Source organism: Aphidius gifuensis, linkage group LG2 (assembly GCF_014905175.1).
Source record: "Aphidius gifuensis isolate YNYX2018 linkage group LG2, ASM1490517v1, whole genome shotgun sequence".
In the NCBI taxonomy this organism is placed as follows: domain Eukaryota; kingdom Metazoa; phylum Arthropoda; class Insecta; order Hymenoptera; family Braconidae; genus Aphidius; species Aphidius gifuensis.
The window spans coordinates 16945298-16965912 of NC_057789.1; the positions used below are offsets into that span (position 1 = coordinate 16945298).

General features: G+C 27.6%; 1 protein-coding gene across 1 annotated transcript; it reads left to right on the forward strand.

Annotated features, from left to right (window-relative positions):
* The first annotated feature begins 1175 nt into the window (after positions 1 to 1175).
* LOC122849237 (circumsporozoite protein-like) lies at positions 1176 to 3253 on the forward strand. Its single transcript, XM_044147912.1, has 3 exons — positions 1176 to 2122; positions 2430 to 2887; positions 3079 to 3253. Exons 1-3 carry the CDS (start codon positions 2105 to 2107, stop codon positions 3251 to 3253), a joined length of 651 nt encoding a protein of 216 aa, XP_044003847.1. The 5' UTR covers positions 1176 to 2104.
* The last annotated feature ends 17362 nt before the right edge of the window (positions 3254 to 20615 follow it).

Below are 20615 nucleotides of genomic sequence, written 5' to 3' on the forward strand. Positions count from 1 at the left end.
AAAAGGGTGTGGTCTGTCTGACAAACGTCAGGGTTGGGATTGGGAAAGTATCATACTACTGTATTATACATAAAAATCATACATCATGGCTTGTACTTAAAGAAGTTCATTTGTAACACCTTATACAAGTCAACGTTTTTTTAATTCATTAAATAAATATTTTGGATCAACTTCCTGGGTGCATTTTTTTAATAAAATTTTTTTTTCACTTTGCAATTTCACCCTATAATACTGACCAAAGTTATATAGGAAAAAGCTGTTTCTTGTAGTGGTAGTACTGGCACATGACATTTTTTTCTTTTGACTCCAATTATTGACAAAATAACCTGGATAAATGTTTAATATTTATATCATATCAATTCATCATAAACAAAAAAATTGACTCAATTTGTAATTGTTTGTTATTGTCACAAAAATAGTACAAGAAGATATTATTATACATGTTAAAAGTCTGGAGAATTACATAGGGAATTTTATCACTTTCGTCGTTAGTTCTGTTTCTAGCTTTTAGTCAGTATTAAGCGGTGTCTCCACGCTATAGAAATTTTATGCAAGTTCTTGCAGCAACATCTTGCACGAAAAAATGGAACATGTTTCATTGGCTGTGATAGTCTTGCAAGGCTTTTTAAGGCCGATTTCCACCAAAATTCTAGTAATTATCTAATTCTAGTAATGATAGATCTTGCAAGAATTTCTATAGCGTGGAGACACCACTTTACAGGGCAAAATTCCAGAGCAAAAAAAAATTTTTTAGGAATGTACCCATGGGGACGTTCCAAAAATCACTCGGAAACCCGGAAGTTCAAGATTGTGATCATAGAAAATTTCAGATATTTTGTTGTGGTAGACATGATTTTTGTTCATGTATTTTTATAGGCACAAATCAATGAATTATTATTGTTTAATTATTAATAATAATTATAAAAATACTTTTCACACCTGTAATAAGTAACAAAAGCAAATGGCATATGCAATATGGTTGTTTTTGTTGTCTACAATATCTACAGTAACCTCTAGTTACTTTTAAGTTTATTTTATAACTATATTTTTTCGTCTACTGCGCCGCTTCCGGGTTTCCGAGTGATTTTTGGAACCCCATAAAGTTTATGAGAGTTGAAAGTGACCTCTTTTTTCTTTGAAATGAACTAACTTTTTTTATTCAACTCACACCACTGCACAACTGTCGAAACTTTTTTTTTATTACACAACAATAAATGATAAATTAATGCATTGGCGTCTATAAAAAATTATGTTATTAAAAGCGCCTCTACATTTCACTTTTTAAACTATTTTACTGACGCCATTTTGCCTATCCGCCATTATACACATATTTAGCGCCCAAAAACAATATGTCAACATCCAACATAATATGTAATCTCAAGAATTTATTAATATTCATTAATAAATCAACTAACGAAAAATGATTGTGTGTATTTTACTTGAATAATCTCAAAAATTACAATAAAAAAATGAGATAATAGACATGATATGTGGGCAAGGAGGGTTTTGACAAGTTCTAAGGAACATCATGAAATGCCAAGAAAAAAGATAGTTTCATTAGCTTGCAAAAAAAAAATAATAAATACAGTAATTATGAGATTATAATCACACAGATAATTCAACTCAATAATCACTCAATATCACAAATATATTTTCCCTGTCGTTCTTCATGAGAAACGTATTATATTAATCTGGGAGACCTATTTGCCAAGTTGACCTATTTCATCATATTAGCAATACTTGAATATATTCCAGGCGAACTCATGAGTCAATTCTTTAAAGTAGTCATAATAATAACTGTTGAATCATTTTCTCGTATAATGTTTTAATTCTAATAAAATTTTTTATACACGTTGATGAATTTATTTATTATTTATCATGTAATAAAAAAAAAAAGTTTGACAGCTGTGTACAGTGGTGTGAGTGAGAGTTTGATAAATCATTTAGTTCATTTTATAAAAAAAGAGGGCACTTTCAACTATCATACACTTTATGTAGTATGATACGTATCATACGTATGATTGTATGATACCCCGAAAATCGTCGAATAACCCATCACTGGTGCATTGCAGTGGTAAATGGTAATAAAAAAAAAAAACAAACCATGGCTCAACAACCAAAAGTAAGTTTGATTATTAATTATTATTAACAATTACCAAATAGTTATCAATTATAATAAAATAAATAATTAACAGTCGTGAATACATGAACTTTTAGGTTAAAATAATGAATAAAATTTGTTTTTGTAAGATATCTGTTACAAAAAAATAACATAACCTTCAATTTACTTTCGTTTATAATTATAACATATATTTTTATTATAATATTCATTATTCCAACCTAAAAGTTTATTTATTCACAACTGTTAATTATTAAATACATGATTATTATTATAATATTAACAATATTGGTACTATTATTATTATCAGGACCTCCTAAGTGCACTGACAGCTTATGAGCGTGCTCGTGAAAGAGAGGAAGCATCCCGGGCACGACGCAGAGCTGATCTTGCTCGACGTCACGAGCAAGCTCAAGCTAGTCTTTATTTGATTGAAGCAGAAGCCCTTCAAGAAGGCTACGAAATGCCAGCTTCAGCTTTTCGTGGTGTTTATTTTCATGATGCTGATAATCGTGATGATAATCGTGGTAATCTTGATGGTGCTGTGGAGCTTGATAATGTTGGAGGTGCTGATGCCATCGATTTGAGAGTTGCTCGTCGGGAAGAAATGTTGAGAGGTGTACCAGTCGGTGGTATTGCTGGTGGTGCTCATAATATTCATGGTGTTTTTGGTGCTGGGGCTGGACGTGGTAATGGTGGTACTCTTGGAGGTCGTGCTGGAGGTGTCATTCTTGGTCAGATGCCAGTCAACGAGTTTGAAAGTTCCAGGTAAATAAATAAATAACAATATACTACTAAATTAATAACTAAACAACAATAAACTACTAAATTAATCAACAATATAATAAAAAAAATAACAATAACAACAATAAACTATTATAATAACAACAACAATAACAACAATATAATAAGAAAATGATAACAACAATAAACTATAAATTTTTATTGCACTGTTTTAGGTACTGGCGAAAGCAGTACTTCCAATTAATACTTGGTGGTGGTGGTGGTGGTGGTGGTGGTGGTAATCGAGGACCAGGAAATAACACCAGGAGACGAGGACGAGGACAAGGTAGACAAGGTGGTAGACAAGGTGGTCGAAATGGACCCGCCAATGTCTTCTATTTGGGACAATAAATAAACCAAACTATAAAAAAGTCTTAATTAAAAAAAAAAAAAAAAAAGTGATAAAAAAAGGGGTGATACGAAAGTACAAATTTAATTTAAAAAAAAAAAAATATATTATTAATTATAATGATAAAGAAAAAATAATATAATAAATATTATTGTTAAACAAAATATTATACTTAATAATAAAAATTAAAAAAAAAAACGTACTGATAAAATAACCTAATATTAAAATAATTAAGACTCAATAAAAATAACTTGAATTGAAACATTTAAAAAAAATTTGTTGTCAATTTCTTAATAATTTATTTTTCATGACAATTGGTGTTTTTATGTAATTTGTAAATTTGGCTGATTATTCAAAATTCCTTGTGCAAGATTTAATACACATATTGTTTCTAAACAATCAGCTCATTTAAATTCAAATTTATCAGTTATAATAACAATACCATCAAATATTGTTTGTGCTATATATTAATGCTAATCTATTATATCTTAATAAATCAATAATTTTATTTTTTTAATAAGATTCATTTGTACATGACAATACTTAGCTGGTGGTTAGCTGTTTAAAATTTTCATTTTTAAAATAAACAAGTCACATTAAAGTTGATGAAATATAGTTATCTATCAACCTTTAATATAACAAAAAACAAATTATTTTAAACAATTTAATTAGTTATTTTCTTGACAAATTAGTTACTTTAAAAATTTCTACATAAATTGAATTATTATTGCAGTGACAATTTGCTTTCAAACTTTTACAACAACATTGTCAAATATTTAAATTTTTTTTCTCAGTCTATTATCACCTGGAGTTTACAAAACAACAAATAAATTTATTTACCAATAAACAATGTCAATATTTACAGTAAATTATTAACAATATAATAAATATCAAAAGATAGAAGTAAAAATATAAAAATGGGATGTAAATAAGTATTAAAAAAATTAAACACATTTAAAAATTTATTTAAATTATCAAAAGGACAAATAAATAAAACAGATAAAATAAATGAACAAGTTAAAGAAATTGATGTATCATTATTAAATACGACAATTGAATTATCAGCACTTATTGATAATTTATCAAGATTTAAAACTCCAAATGAATGGGCATCAATAACATATTATGAAAAAAATAATTCAATTGGTACATTTACATCAAATGAAAATATAATAATTGTTAATGGTAGTACTGGTCCATCATTACGTTCAAGATTTTGTATTGGTAATTTTGGTGATAAATTAAATAAACAACAAGAATTTAAAAAAGCAAGAAGTCTTATTAGAGCTGGTGTTAAATTTTTTTATGATGGTAATGATGTTTTTGTTACAAATAATTCAGCAACTGATTTATTTGTTCATCCACTTGGTTTGAATAAATACAATAATAGAACAGATAATATAATACTGTTTATCGTGTAATATCAAAAAAAACATTTTTAATATTTAACAAATCAATATTTCAACGGCAATTGTTGGATCATCTACAAGAGAGTGATGAAGCTGCTGGTGAATGATATAATTCATGTATCATAAGGTAATTGAATTTATTTTTATAAAATAATTAATTATTCTATTTAATTAATTATTATTTTATTTTTTTAGAATGTCATTTACAAATGGCTGGGGTTTTAATAGATCTATCAATGATATAACAGCAATACCATGTTGGCTTGAAATTAAATTACATATCCCAATTGGAGTACTAGAATCAGTACTGGGACCATCAATAAAACCACCAGCTAACCACCAATACATACATGATAATTTGCCCAGTATTATTATTATTGTGCTATCCATATTTTAAAATAATATATTTATATATCATATATATTTGTTATCAAATCAAATGTTGTACATATTTGGTTTTGTTGATCTTCATATACATCACTTAAATCAATACCATGTAAATTACTATATTAAATTTATTATTATTTATAACTGGCTCACTTATTGCAACTATATTTTTACAGTTAAATATTGCAATTATTGTATTTTTACAAAAAACTTTATTTTGAGATTCTTTAGCCAACATTGTGTAGATGAATCTTTGAGTTTCTCTTGTTACATACATTCTAGGATTTAATTTAGAATATTTAACCATATCAATTCAAATACCTGATGATTAAAAATTAAAATTCACATAATTGTTAAATTAATATTTATATTTTTAATATTTACCTGTATTTTTTATTATCCATTGACGTCCAATTTTGTGATCAATAACACCAACAAGTAATGATGTGTATGCCATTTTCATTGATACTGATAAATCATCATTTTGTAATAAGTTAAATATTGCAATTATTGTATTTTTACAAAAAACTTTATCTTGAGATTCTTTAGCCAACATTGTGTAGATGAATCTTTGAGTTTCTCTTGTTACATACATTCTAGAATTTAATTTAGAATATTTAACCATATCAATTCAAATACCTGATGATTAAAAATTAAAATTCATATAATTGTTAAATTAATATTTATATTTTTAATATTTACCTGTATTTTTTATTTTCCATTGACGTCCAATTTTGTGATCAATAACACCAACAAGTAATGATGTGTATACCATTTTCATTGATACTGATAAATCATCATTTTGTAATAAGTTAAATATATTGCAAGCAATTATTATATTTTTACAGTTTTTAATCAGTAAATAAATCAGTTTTTATTATATAGTATAATATATATATATTTTTTTTTTGACGTTTGACGTGAGAGTTCAACGACGTATTTTGGAGGTTATGAAAAATAATAATAAAAAATAAAATTCTGCAGTGCAACCAATATGACAACACCCTTGTAAAGTTTTATACCATACCAACTGAACGAACGAAATGTAGTCGATTTGATAAAAACGAAAAGACCGTAAATATCAATTATGCTTTAAATATATATTACCGAAACGGAAAAATATGATTTTTTTTTTAAAAAAAAGCTTGACATCGATTTATGGGATCATTACCAAACCTCAGCATCCTCACTTGAGTCTATCATATTTTAATTAAATTTCTAATGGATTCGCGACGGAAGGGGACAAAATATTTGATGTATAATAAGGCACGGTAGTAGTAGTTAATCTCATCTCACACATATATTCTCATCGACACACATACTTTCTTTCTCATACTTGACTCGAGGCACTACCGTGCCTCTTGATGTTGATGACCTGGTAATCGTAACCGCGAGAAATGATGTAATGAATAGCATTAACGTACAACGCTAGCAAAATGTTTGGGGCGGGGCCTAAATCCAGCTCCTATGCTTTAACACAGAAAATATTCATGCTTGACAACTCCAAAAAAATAAAAAATAAAATTTTCAATTAGTTTTTTATGTATGAAATCAATCATTATTTATATATATTTTAATCAGTATAATTATTTTATAGCATAAAGAATCATTTTTCCATAAAAAAAAATTTTATAATCGTATTTAAAAAAAAAACACTGAATTGTGTTCATTATGTTGTCAGCCTGATGGTGATAAACAGTGAAAAACCTGATGAAATTCCATTTTTTTGTGGATAGTTTTTATAATTACAGAAAATCTAATACGGGTTGCCACAATAATATTGGTATCAAAAAAAACTTGATATTTTTTTTTATAAATCAGTAGTTTTTGGGAAATCTGTAACTCCATTTGACCACATTTGTTTATGTTCGAAATTATTTTGTTACATTTGCTCCCATAAGAGCCACGTATAACCTCTCTAAAACAGGCCGACTTTAATAATTAATATAAAAAAAACGAATACCAGTACCTATAATTCTAAGGGCACATTAAGATGCATTAATATTTCATTTATCTAATCTCAAAATTTCATAACATCCTCATTCCATCAAGTTTACTAGCGTTGTACGTTAAAAATTACTTGAAAAAAAATTCCAAATGGTTGATTTAAATGAAATAAAACTATTTATTGGTATTAGAATTATAAGAACAGAAAATGAAATAATATTAGACCAAAGTGCGTATATAAAAACTATATTAAATGAATTTAAAATGGATGAATGTAACCCTACAAATACACCCCTTGAAATGAAAATAGATCAAATTGGTTTAAATAAAGACGAAAATCATAATGCACCATGTAGGAATTTACTCGGATGCTTAATGTATGTAATGGTGTGTACTAGACCTGACCTTAGTATATCAGTTAATATTTTAAGTCAATATTTAAATAAAAATAATAAAACATTATGGAATTACCTAAAACGAGTTCTAAGATATTTAAAAGGGACAATTAATATAAAATTAACATATACACGAAATGATAAATACACAGACATATTAACTGGTTATGTTGACTCTGATTGGGGTGGTGATAAACTAGATAGAAAAAGTACAACAGGTTTTATTTTTAAATTATATAATAAATGTACAATATCATGGAACTCGCGCAAACAAATAACTGTAGCAACATCAGCAACAGAGGCCGAATATATGGCTTTATATGAAGCAACAAAAGAAGCAAAGTGGTTAAAATCTTTAGCTAGCACAATTAATATATTTATTGATAAACCTATTATATATGAAGACAATACAGGGTGCATAAGTATTGCAAATAATCCTGTTGATCATAAACGAACAAAACATATAGACATTAAGTACCATTTTATAAGAGAACAGGTAGAAAATAATGAGTTAATTTTAAAATACATTCCTACAGGCAAACAGCTAGCAGATTGTTTAACAAAGCCATTACCTGGACCTAAATTTGCTGAGCTGCGTTTGGAGTTTGGACTACAAGAATATTAATGATAAATTTTTTTTTGTTGTATTTGAATAATTTTAAAATTATGTGTGTATTGATGAATTTTTAAGGATTTCATGGTTTGATTTGGGTTTTTCTGGGTTTCCCCATTTCCTATGCAGCAAATGCTGAACCATTGTAAAGTTAGCCCCAGATAGTATTGGAACATGATCTTGTCATTGCTACATATATATATTTATATTTTAGTTTAAATAAAAAAAAAAAAAAAAAAAATTTTTTTGGATTATTTTAAGTATAAAAGAACAAAAGAAAGTTTTGTTGTATATAAATATTAAGTGCGTAAATAATGTTTGACACATGTTTGCATGTTAGACAGATTTGAGCATGGATGGTATTTGATTTATTTTATTTTATTTTTATGGAGTTTTTACAATTACCTCTTGAGGGGGAATGTTAGAAAAACATATTTAATTTTTTACTTGTCGGTAGACTTTGAACAAGAGGGTAATGGTAAAAACGAAGTAAAAGGTATGTTGGGAACTCAGGTATAAGGGTGAACATATTTATTTTTATTACGTTTAAGTGTTAAAGTATGTTGCGTTGTTTTTTGAAACATATTTTAGAAGATTTCTCTTTTTCAAGGATATTGAAAAAGGCAAAAAGGAAATTTAGATGAAAAATAATATTTTGTAAAAGCGTCAGTCTAAGTCTGTCTGTCTTACTTGAAGCTTCGCATTGACAAGATCATCCCTTTACTTAGATTCTTTAATTTGAATTAAATCTTTGATAAATACATTAAAAATACTTTGATTAAATTAATTAATCCTAAAATATATTCCTTAATTCAATTCCTCATCCACCAACAAAATAATAATTTAACAATATTTAAATCAATAAATCTAATACTGTCATTTAAAAATTTTTTATTTAAGTAATATTTTTTTTTTTTAACTTTTTTTTTCTTTGAAAAAATTTATTCCTTAGGAAATATTAATGAATGGTTTTGAAAAATTAAAATATAAAATTATAATTATAGTAAATTTATTCTTTGAAAGTATTAGTGAATGGTTTTGAAAAATTAAAAAATAAAATTATAATGATAGCAAATTTATTCTCTAAAAATTATTAGAAAATTGTTTCGAAATAGTGAAAATAAAAATTATAAATATAATAAATTCTTTTTTTGAAAATTATTATTGAATGGTTTTTCCTTATAAAAACTATAGAATAAATATTTTACGATTTTACTAAAAAAGTTAGAACAAAATTAAAATAAAAGTTTACAATGTTGAATATTAAAAACTTAATATGTTTTGATTCTAATTTTATAATTATAAGTTTCAAGTGAATACACTTGAACAAATAAACGATTACATATTAAACATTTCATTAATAAAACAATTGTTGAAAATAAAATAATACAAGAGAAATAATAATTATAAAATAATTGTTCAATTTTTATCTTGTATATAATAAACCTGAAGAATCATAAAATAATAAAACATGTTTGATATTAAATCAAATAATGACAGCTGCTCGACATAAGTTCTTTAACAAATCATAATTTCAGTTATTGACTTTCCTTTTTAACAAATTCAAATGTAAATAGAAGTTAATATAAATAGAAATGTATAATAATTTTTACGGAGGTATATTCATTAATAGATTTTTATTTTTTTCACTATATGTTCAGATAAAATGCTCATATTTTTTTCTAACGTATAAATAAGGAATTTATTTTCTAATGTTCGGTTCCATTCTTGTATTACTTTTCGATATATATGTATATTGTAACATGACATTTTGAGTCAGCTACCTTCTCGGACTGTTGCTATGGGAATTTATATTTTTAAAACAATATTTATAAATAAATATAAATAAATATTGAATATATAAAATGGTTTATTCGATTTTTAGGCCAAACATTAATACCAAAAATTAAATTAAGACGAAATATAATAACAATAATAACTAGAAAATGAGTAAAATCGGAGTAAAACCATAAAACCTGCTGAAAATCCAACTGCAACACTGCAACGTAACGGAAACTGAACGGTAACTCAAACTTAATCATAAACGTAGTCGAAATCTCAAACATAATCGTAGTCGTAATCGGAATTTGAAAGCACAAAATTAACACCAGAAACTCAATCAATCAAACCTTCCATAGACTCAGTCTTCGAGGAAAACCTCAGGGTCGCTCAGGGTGTGGGTTATGGAGAGAGGGACGGGTAAAGTTGTGTGTGAGAAATAAATTGAACAATAAATTCAACAAACAATATTTAAGCAAAGCCGTAAGCCAAGATTTATATTCAAAGTCTCAATAATTAAAATACAAAACACAATTGAAAACGTATCGAATATACAAGCATATTTTCATAACAAAACTAGAATCGAGATTACCTCAACTTAATCGTAATTTGCTCGCACAAACCGCCAGTAAACCGATTCTAAATTCGTAAATAGCCCAACGTTAAACGAAGCTGGGCTTAACCCAAAGCAAACATAACCAAAAACGAACACGAGGCTATCCTCAGGGATAACCCATAGCGGCTCAGAATACCTGGTTTATTCAGAGAAAACGACTGTTCAGCTCAGAGTCCCAAAGCAGAGAGAGCGAGTTTGTGCTACTCTAAAACAATATCTCGACAAAACCAAATTTCTCCCCTCTTTCCCTTTTTACTATAGTGTGTTGAACAGTATACTCTCCTCATCCAGCTGGAGTTTCAAATAATAATGAATAGAATACATATCATCGAGTTTACCCGGTTTTGACAAATAAAATTAATTAAATAATTAAATAATATCACCGGCGAAAAGTCTGAACAATAAAGTAGCTGGGTTTATAAGGCCAACGAGAAAATCTCGTTACAATATATATATATAAATCAATGTGTCAGTAATATAAATTTTTTTTGAGATAACTAGTCCATAAATTTTTATTGTTTTTTATTTTATTTTCGTACAACATTTAAATTAGTGTATAAAGTATTATGTCGGTAATATCAATTGCTCTTGAAAGTAATAATTTATAATAATTTATTGTTTTTTATTTTGTAAAATATTTAAATTAATATATGGAATATTATGTTGGTAATATCAATTTCTCTTAACAAGTAGTTTATGAAAATATTTTTCTTCATTTTGATTTGGTAAAAGGTTTAAATTAATTTATGAAAATATCATGTCTATAATATCGATTTCCTTCAAGTGTGAATATCGTTTTTTCTTATTCAATTTTTCATTACATAAAAATAATATCAATTTCTCTTATGTAAAGATGAGTCATTTTAAGAATAAGATATGTTACGTACCAGGCTAATTAATTCATATTATCTATGAAATAACAAAAAAAAAGAAGAATGATTAACAAAAATAATAATAATATAATATTTAGAAAATAATATAAATTAATGAGCCTGACATTTAACTTGTTTTTTTATAATCCTCTTGTTTTGTTATTCCCTACAGGGTAACGGGTTAAGAGAGAATGTGTAATATGATTGTACCTTGTTGTTATGAAAAATCCAAAATCAATTTGTATAGAGCGTGTCAATCCGGATGGTCGCCTGATGATGTTGATAATTTTGAATAATCCAATCGGTAAGACAAACTCGAAGCACAGACAACACTCCGGAGAAAATTTACAGTCAATATTTAGGATTTAGGAAGGGTGAAATTTTGTAGGAATAATAATTTTTGTCACAGTTATTTATTACTGTTTTAATTCACTGATAATATTGTTTATTTATTATAAAATTTGGAAGAAATGAACTTATTTTTATTTATTTTTCAATCGATTTAACTGATTAATTACTTTCATTATAAATTCAATAGATTTTTTTATCAAGTATTTAGTTCAGTAAAAATGATTTTAATTTAAATTAGACGTTAATCAAACCAAAGTTATCACGAGAGTGACGCTCCTTAAAAATTAAAAATTAAAAATTCCCATAAAATTATAAACTAAGGTAAGGATTCAAAAGTGGTACCATAGCTGAACCAATCGAATTTAAGGGTTCCCATGGTAGTCAGCATTTATTATTCATTTAAACATTTTATTTATAATAATTTAATAATTTTAACGGATGTAAAATCTCGAGTTGCAAAGGTGACTTTGAAATATGCTTGCAAAATAATTTTAAATGAAAAATATGATGTTGTGAGAGATAAAAGTAGAATGTTGGTTTTGCTTAAAATGAATAAAAATAATTTTAAAAATAAAAAGAAAAAACTTTTATTGCTGACTCGGTATTTTATATGCGTTAAATTTACTAAATTATTATTTTATTTATCGATTATTAATGTTATTGATACCAAGACGTAACACAGATGTTTTTTTTTTTTATTTAAGTTTTTATAAAGCATTGAAATTAAGAAATTTATAAAATAAAAACAGTAAATTCTTTTTCCAAATATAAGAATTAATTTCATTTTGAATTTTGTAGATATGAAAAAAACTATAAATATATCTCAATTATAATAATAACATGTGTGTGTGTGTGTGTGTGTGTGTGTGTGTGTGTGTGTGTGTGTGTGTGTGTGTGTGTGTGTGTGTGTAAATATTTCCCATACATATCGATCAGAAAAGGAAAAATGATTATTAAAAAAAGAATAATTAAGAATATTCAAATATATAATAACAATCACATTCTTCAGTATCAGATTGAATTTTATTTCTTATTTGACTTTGATATTAAAGTAAAGTTTAAATTAAAATATTTATCAACTATAGTTTTTTAAATTTATGTAATACATGTTTGATAAATTGTAAATACATATTATTATTGATAATAAATCTAGTTGAAAGGGATAAAAATATATTCAACCATTGGTGTGTAAGCACATCTATACATGAATTATGTGAAAGTGATAATGAAAAACATAAACTTGTACAATCAGCTATATGTACGCCCCTGACTATAAAGGATATACACTCCTGAACACTATACACTTACCTCTCATAAACTACTATAGACATTAAGTTGTGTTTTTCGTCGCATGGTGCATACAAGTATCTTCCGACTTGATTGAGGGATGGCACATATACACAAAGTCATATGATAAAAATTTAAAAATATTAAAATAATGAAAAAATATTGTATATGTAATAATCATTATATCTAAATGAAAAATATAGTTTGGTGAGGTAACTCTATTAATAATAATCATAATGATATTGAATGATGAAGCATTTCAGAATATCGAAATAATAATAACATAATTATTATATTTTGATTATAGACTTAGTTTATAAAGAGCTCACTTTGATGCTTATAAATAATAATATTATCAATAATAATGATAATAATAATATTATATGATAATAAACTCCAATGTATTCAAAATAAAAATAACATTATTTATATGCATATTTACATTGATAAAAGTAAAAATACCATAATCATAATGATAATGATAACATAATAAATTAAAAAATATTGAAATGATATTACATATATAGTAATTGTTTTATTTAAATTATAGCCCCAGTTAAAAAGATAACTTCTATAATAATAAAATAATAACAATAAAATATTTATCGAATAATAATAGAAATAATGTTAATAATATTATTTGAATAGTAGAGAGAGTTTGGAAATATTAATAATAAGTATTTAAAATATCATTGAATAATATCTTATTAATTTTAAGTGTCATTTACCGATGTCTTAATTCTAATAAAAAATATTTAAAAACACTTGTGTTCTACATTCAAAAATATGTAAACAACCATATGATTCCCCATGCCTTATACTACAGTGATAGTATATCTATATATTGTTCATGCTTTTTTTGGCGCGCGCGCATGAATTTAGAAGTCAGTTGCTGCCTTGCTTGCATGTCACATAGATACATTAGTATCCATCGGCACCCGTATTCACAGGGCATTACAATTTAGGGCTCTTTTCTTACACTGGCGGCGCTTGTGAAGCTTTTGTATATGAAATCTATATAAAAAAAATTTGACAAGCGCCATCAGTGGCAAAAAAAAGCCCTAAATTGTATAAAATTTGCCCTGTGAATACGGGTGCGGGATTTTTATGTCAGATGTACAGTAGTATATAATATAAAAATAATAAAATAAACAGTAAAGTCATTTAATAATAAAAAATTAATTAAATATTTAAATACATGGGTATATAGTTTCAAATACATTGGTCTCTTTCTCTCTCTCTCTCTCCTTACGCAACCTGTGAGTATAGTACACATCAATTCTATCACGTCCAGCTTGAAAGCAAGTTTCTGCAGTAATTTGCCCCCGGGCATTTACACTTTTAGTTCTGCCGCAAGCGTCTTTTTGCGTACTTCAAGTGCTAATCATAATTACAACTGGTGAAGTTTCGCAAATCGTTAATTTCATCGATTAAAAGTGTCCAATAAAAAGCATCGTGGTAATTTTGATTCTTATAACCAGGGCCAAAGAGTTCAGTCAAATTTGGATGCCGTATTCGTCTGACTACAATGCCATCTGGATAGTCAACCATGGATGCCAGCCTGCAGCTTCGACCACCAGTGGCGCCACCTCACCATCATTAATCATTATCAACATCATTTCTTACAAACGCACACTCACACACATATAAACATTCTCACCCACACAAACATAAATAGCCTGTCATTCAGCATAGTTAAGGTAAAAATCAACTCTCAAATACACGCTCTCTCAATGGACTCTCTTCAAACTACCTAAACTATGTTGTTTCAATCACTTACATCCACTTCTTATCACAAACACACTAGCACAAACACAATCACTCAGTCTCTCTCACTCACACTCGCAATACAATCATTCTAATGACAGACATACGATCGCAGCAAAAATTGAAGCAAAATATCAAACAATCACACTCTCTCTTATTACACTCTCTCGTTATCTTGCTAATATTCAGCTACATCTTACGTTCATTCATTAGTCGATCACAACAATTCATACTCATATTCACACAAACATACTCACACTAATCATCACAACACACTTAAAATATCAATATATCGGCAATAAATCAAACCTGTAATATCTTCAAAAGAACAACAACAACAACATTATATGTAAATCTAAATAATAAACTATATAAACTATATATATACTCAATACTATACTCACACACTCACAAAAATAGCTCTACACATACACTATACACTCTAATTTTGTAATAATTCAAAAATTTTTTTTTTAATTTAGACAACAAAATTTTTTTCATCAATCAATCAATCAATATCTTGACACACACACTCACACACATTCTCCATTAAAACTTCTGCTGGCACTTTTGCTTGCAGTCTCCTTGCATCTATGCGTGCGCACACATCACAAAATAATATTTAAAAAAAATAATATTATTATTTATATACATACGTACATATATAATAATATCACTAATAAATAAATAATAAAAAAATAATAATTATATATATATATAATAATAAAAAATAATTATTATAATAATAAATAAATAATAAATAATAGGGGTAGTTTTTTTGAGGGAAGTTTATCAGGAGAGTCGCGTATAGACCCTGCGGAGTTTGTCGGTGCTCGAGGGGAGAAGGCGAGCAAGCATTCCAGAGGGGACGGGTGCATGTCAAAAAAGTACTCCCAAAATCTGTTTTCTCGTGGCTCGTATACCATTTAAACATACGCCGCCCGCTACATCTCCTACTACTCTACTCAGTCATATCCTTTACGATACCGGCCATTGTTGATTCCACTGTCCTTGCCGATAACAACGAATCCATGTTTATCACTATCCCAACAAGCTAAACATAAATTGAGTATACGACATGTCATTATTCACATGATCATTATAAATATGTTTCAAATTCATTTCATCTTGTCAAAAAAGTACAAGAAAGTTTGCATTATCTCGTACTAAATGTTTTGGTATACGTGCATATATGTATATGTGCATACTTATAAGTTTGAGAAAGGTAAAAACAATCAACATTTTGATGACGACCCCTACAAAAAAAACCCGGATATTGTCTTGTTTTTCACACGTAACATCATCGAAAATCATTAATGAATTTGGATGAGCAGCTTGAGGTTCGATTACACTTTCATTTTCATTGAATGGATAATAGCCGATACATTTTGTGGATTTAAGTAATTTTTCTGAGAACTGATATTATGGTTGATTTAAAGATTTTGAATAAACATATACATTTCAAATTTTTCTATAAATACCAGAATTTTATAGCTTTGATTTCATTTATCACAAAACTATGCTTGTACACAGACGTCAGAAAAAAAGAGGTAAAGGTCTCTTAAATAATTTAATCAACAAACTCCTTATTGAACTTAACGTTCCGTGTTATCAATACTGTGGACCAGGTACTAAATTAGCAAAAGACTCTTCTATTAGTGAGGAAGCATGGCGTGGGGTGTAGCTAACATAATGAAAGCTAAAGCAAAATTAGCTAAAGAAAAAAAGAAAGACAAAAAATAAAAGTCAAAATGTACAAATTCAAAAAAAAAAAAAAGATTGGAGGAAAAAAAAAATTATTCAGAAAAATTATGAATGCATCGAAAGAATATATATAACCAGGCAAAGCCCCATTTAAATGTTCCCATGAAGCACAAGGTGCTGTTAAAAAAGCAGGATGGCGAGAAAAAATACGGATGCCACGTATTCTACCATTCCCATAAAAAATAGGTGGTTTTTTACCATTTGTAATGCCACTTTTTGCTGGTTGGAGAATTGAGTGGGGGTGCTGCTAGTATAACGAAAGCAATAAATGATGCTAGTGCTGCCAAATTTGAAGAAAATAAACGTCACAACACGAAAATGGAAACAATTGCATTGGGTAAAGGCTTATATCTTCAGCCTCATAAAAGAGGAATGGGTCTTTTTTCAAAGCCAATAAAAAACATGTAAAGCTATCACATCGGGCGGTAACTAATATTGATCTATTGAAGTATGCTAAAGCTATGAAAATCCCATATTTTGAAAGAGTTTTCATGAGAAATGATTTATCAACTACTAAACCATAGAAATATGAATCAGCCATTATAAATCTTGATAACAAAGATGGTTCTGGTACGCCTGGGTAGCATATAAAAAAGAAATAATAAAGTCATTTATTTCGATAGCTTTGGAGACTTACAACCACCTGCAGATCTTGTAAAATATCCCGATGTTGGTAGCATTGAATATAATTATCAAAAATTTCAAAATCATGATACAGTCATATGCGGACATTTATGTTTAAAATTTCTGACTAGGAAGTTATAAATACAAAAACAAACAAAATTCATACAACAGTCATAGATGACTCGTTTACGTTAACGTTGTCTGGAACATCGTCCGTTCTAGAAGCACAATATTATCCACCAATTGAATTATCGCATGAGAAAAATTATGTAATACGACTTGTCGAGTTACTTACTTCTAATTCAATACCTAATATTGATTTACATAACAATAAATTTTATATCGGTGATGAAATTATTATTCTACCGACAGGAAGTTATGAAATCGAAGATATTGAAAAATACCTTCTACAAATCTTTTCCATAAGTCTCAAACCAAATAATAGTGAATTGTGTTGTGAAATCAAAAGTGATCGTCTAATAAATTTTATTCCTGAAGATTCTATTGGAAAATTACTAGTATTTTCGCCTCAAATCTTGGAACCTGATGTAACTCATAAATCCGATTCACCAGTGACAATATTGAAAGTTAATGCTCTATGTGTTGTATGTAATATAACAACAGGTGCATATTTAAATAATCAACAAGTTCATACTATTCATGAATTTTTTCCTGGTGTTCCACCAGAATATAAGATTGTAGAAGTTCCTTCACATATCATCTATCTACCAGTCACCGTCCGAGCAATACACCACCTTCAGCTAAAAATTGTTGATCAAGACAGAGATTTAATAAATTTTCGAGAAGAAGTCATAACAATAAAACTACATGTAAAGAGTATAAAATAATAGGTATTGTCTTTCAAAAGAAAATAGTTGGGAGCAGTTATATAAAAAAATTAACATGCCAAAAACCCATCAGTCGTCATCAGACAGTCAGGAAGCTAACACGTCAAAACGTTCAATTTCTCAAGAGTCTTGGTCTCAAACTACGTCAAATAAAGTAAAAGTAAAATTGTGTTGTCTTTTTTTTTATTGATATTTTTTAACTTATATTTATTGTCATTTACGTGTTATAATCAATTTTCACGATATAGTTTTAATGATTACTTAGTTATTCTTTATTTTACGAAAAAATTGAAGAACAAATTCTTCATATAATTTTTTCAATTATGAAGGTAAATATTATCTAATTAATTTTTGGGTATGTCGACGATGGGTGTACGTCCAGAGATTTTCCTCAGACCACAGGAGATAATTCTCAATTCTTCTAAATCTACTCCAGGCTAGCTTGTAATGAATTAAACTGAAGAAAAAGAAGCTCTAAGTCAAAGTCAGATGCATTTCTTGAAATTTCCTCCTGCTCATAGCCGATCTATTTTATGTTAATTTTGGAAAAACGAATACACAACTGTGGTGTATTCCTATTGATTTCCTTCCACCTACAGCTAATCTATTTTGTTTCCATTTTTGAAATCATATATTTTTTAAATTGATTTTTATCGATTTATTTTATTGACATTTAATCCTTCAAAGATCACTTTTTGTTTATTCGATTCATTTCGTTAGCGACAAAAAAACAAACTACGTCTCACTCACTCTTTTTTTTTTGTTTTTTTGTTGCTAACGAATTAAATAGAAAAATAATAGAAACCCCCACGGAAATATTTTATAAAATTTTATAAAAATTGGGCAAACTTGTTAAGAAGTTTTTATAAAATTTTTATAAAAGTTTTATGAAAATTTTATAAAAATTTTTGAATTTTTATCACTCCCCCCTCCCCCGGTGAGTTGATGTTTTTGAAAAATTAACCAAAATTTTAATGAAATAAAAAATAAAAAATAACTGTTTCGTGGGGATTCGAACCCGGGGATCCTTCTGGCTGTGAGGCAAGCACTTTACCTCGAAGCCAGAAATCTTATAACGATAGTTATTAAAATATAAATAAGAATATGACTATTCTAAATTTTTTCACTTTGCTGTTTAATCACAATTATATTATTGACTTTCATTCAAATATAAAAAATTTTAATTTTAAAAACTCTTTGTTCATATTTGTATGAGAAAGAAAGATAAAATCGGAAATAAAACAGCAAAGTAAAAGAATTTAGTATAGTCATATTCTTATTTATATTTCAATAGCTATCTGTCATAAGATTTCTGGCTTCGAGGTAAAGTGCTTGCCTCACAACCAGAAAGACCCGGGTTCAAATCCTGACGAAATATTTATTTTTTATTTTTTATTTCATTAAAATTTTAGTTAAATTTTCAAAAAAATCAACTCGGGGGGGGGGGGGGGGGGTGATAAAAATTTTATAAAAACTTCTTAACAAGTTTGCCCAATTTTTATAAAATTTTTATAAAATAATTTTATAAAATATTTCCGTGGGGGAATAAACAAAAAAAAAGAAAACTGTAGAAGAGTGAGTGAGAAAAAAAAGGACCAATCAAATGTCCGAAAGACCGATGATGTTTGTCCTTTTTATATAAGGATACCATGGAAGAAATCTCAAATATTCAAAAATCGATCGTTTTCGATTGAATCAATAGAACAGTTTCCCGCAGATACATCAGCTTATTGTTTAATATTGGGGCATTCCATGTCAACTCACAGGGTTTTTTCCATCACCCTCTCAGATTCGAAAACAAATATTTTTTTTGAGTCAGTCATCGACTCAGATGTACCTCTGATTTTTTTTTTTATTTTTACCATCATTAACCGCCGAGTCAGAATCAAAAAACACCTCCTTCACAAGAGTAAACTACGATTTCGCCATTTTTTAAAATTCTGATTTTTTTACTGTAAATAGTAGAGCACAAGATTAGCTCAATTTCCAAATTTCATCATGGGATAACGATGGGTTCATTATAAAAAAAATCTTTTTTCCATGTGAAAATTACTAAAATCAGGCAAGATCATATCCCAAACAACAGGTTTTTTTTTTGTTTCTCATAGAAAATTTCCTCACGATTACGGGAAAAATACGAAAAAAATTTCCACGCATGCGCAAAACTGTTAAAAATGCAGTTAAATTATCGAAAAAACGGCTATTTATTGGTCATATATCGTACAGCCATGAAAATAACGATCAATTCTAAAATTCAATAATGGCGATCGGTGAAACTCGTCAGAGAGAAAAAAATGTCCTAATAAAAATTTCGATATCTCGAATAGTTTTGTTTTTTTTTTTTTATGTCAAAATTATCATTATGTGCTCAACTGTGATTTTGTCGGAAATATAATTTATTTAACTACTTACATTGTTTAACTTTTATTTTTTTTGTTCTTTCGATCTCTATGGCATTGACAAGAACTGTTATCAATTTGAATTAGTTATAATTACACCTAATGAAAAATTGCAGTCTAACAGTACAATCAGTTTACTCGGTAAGGTTCTTTTACATTTTTTTTTTAAATTAACTTTTATTTCAATCAAATGATAAAATTAAATAGTTTCTTCGGAAGAAACTGCATCAAATTGTATTAAAATTTCTATAAAAAGATTCATATATATTTTTTGGATAATATTTTTTTTTTAACTTTGTTTTCACA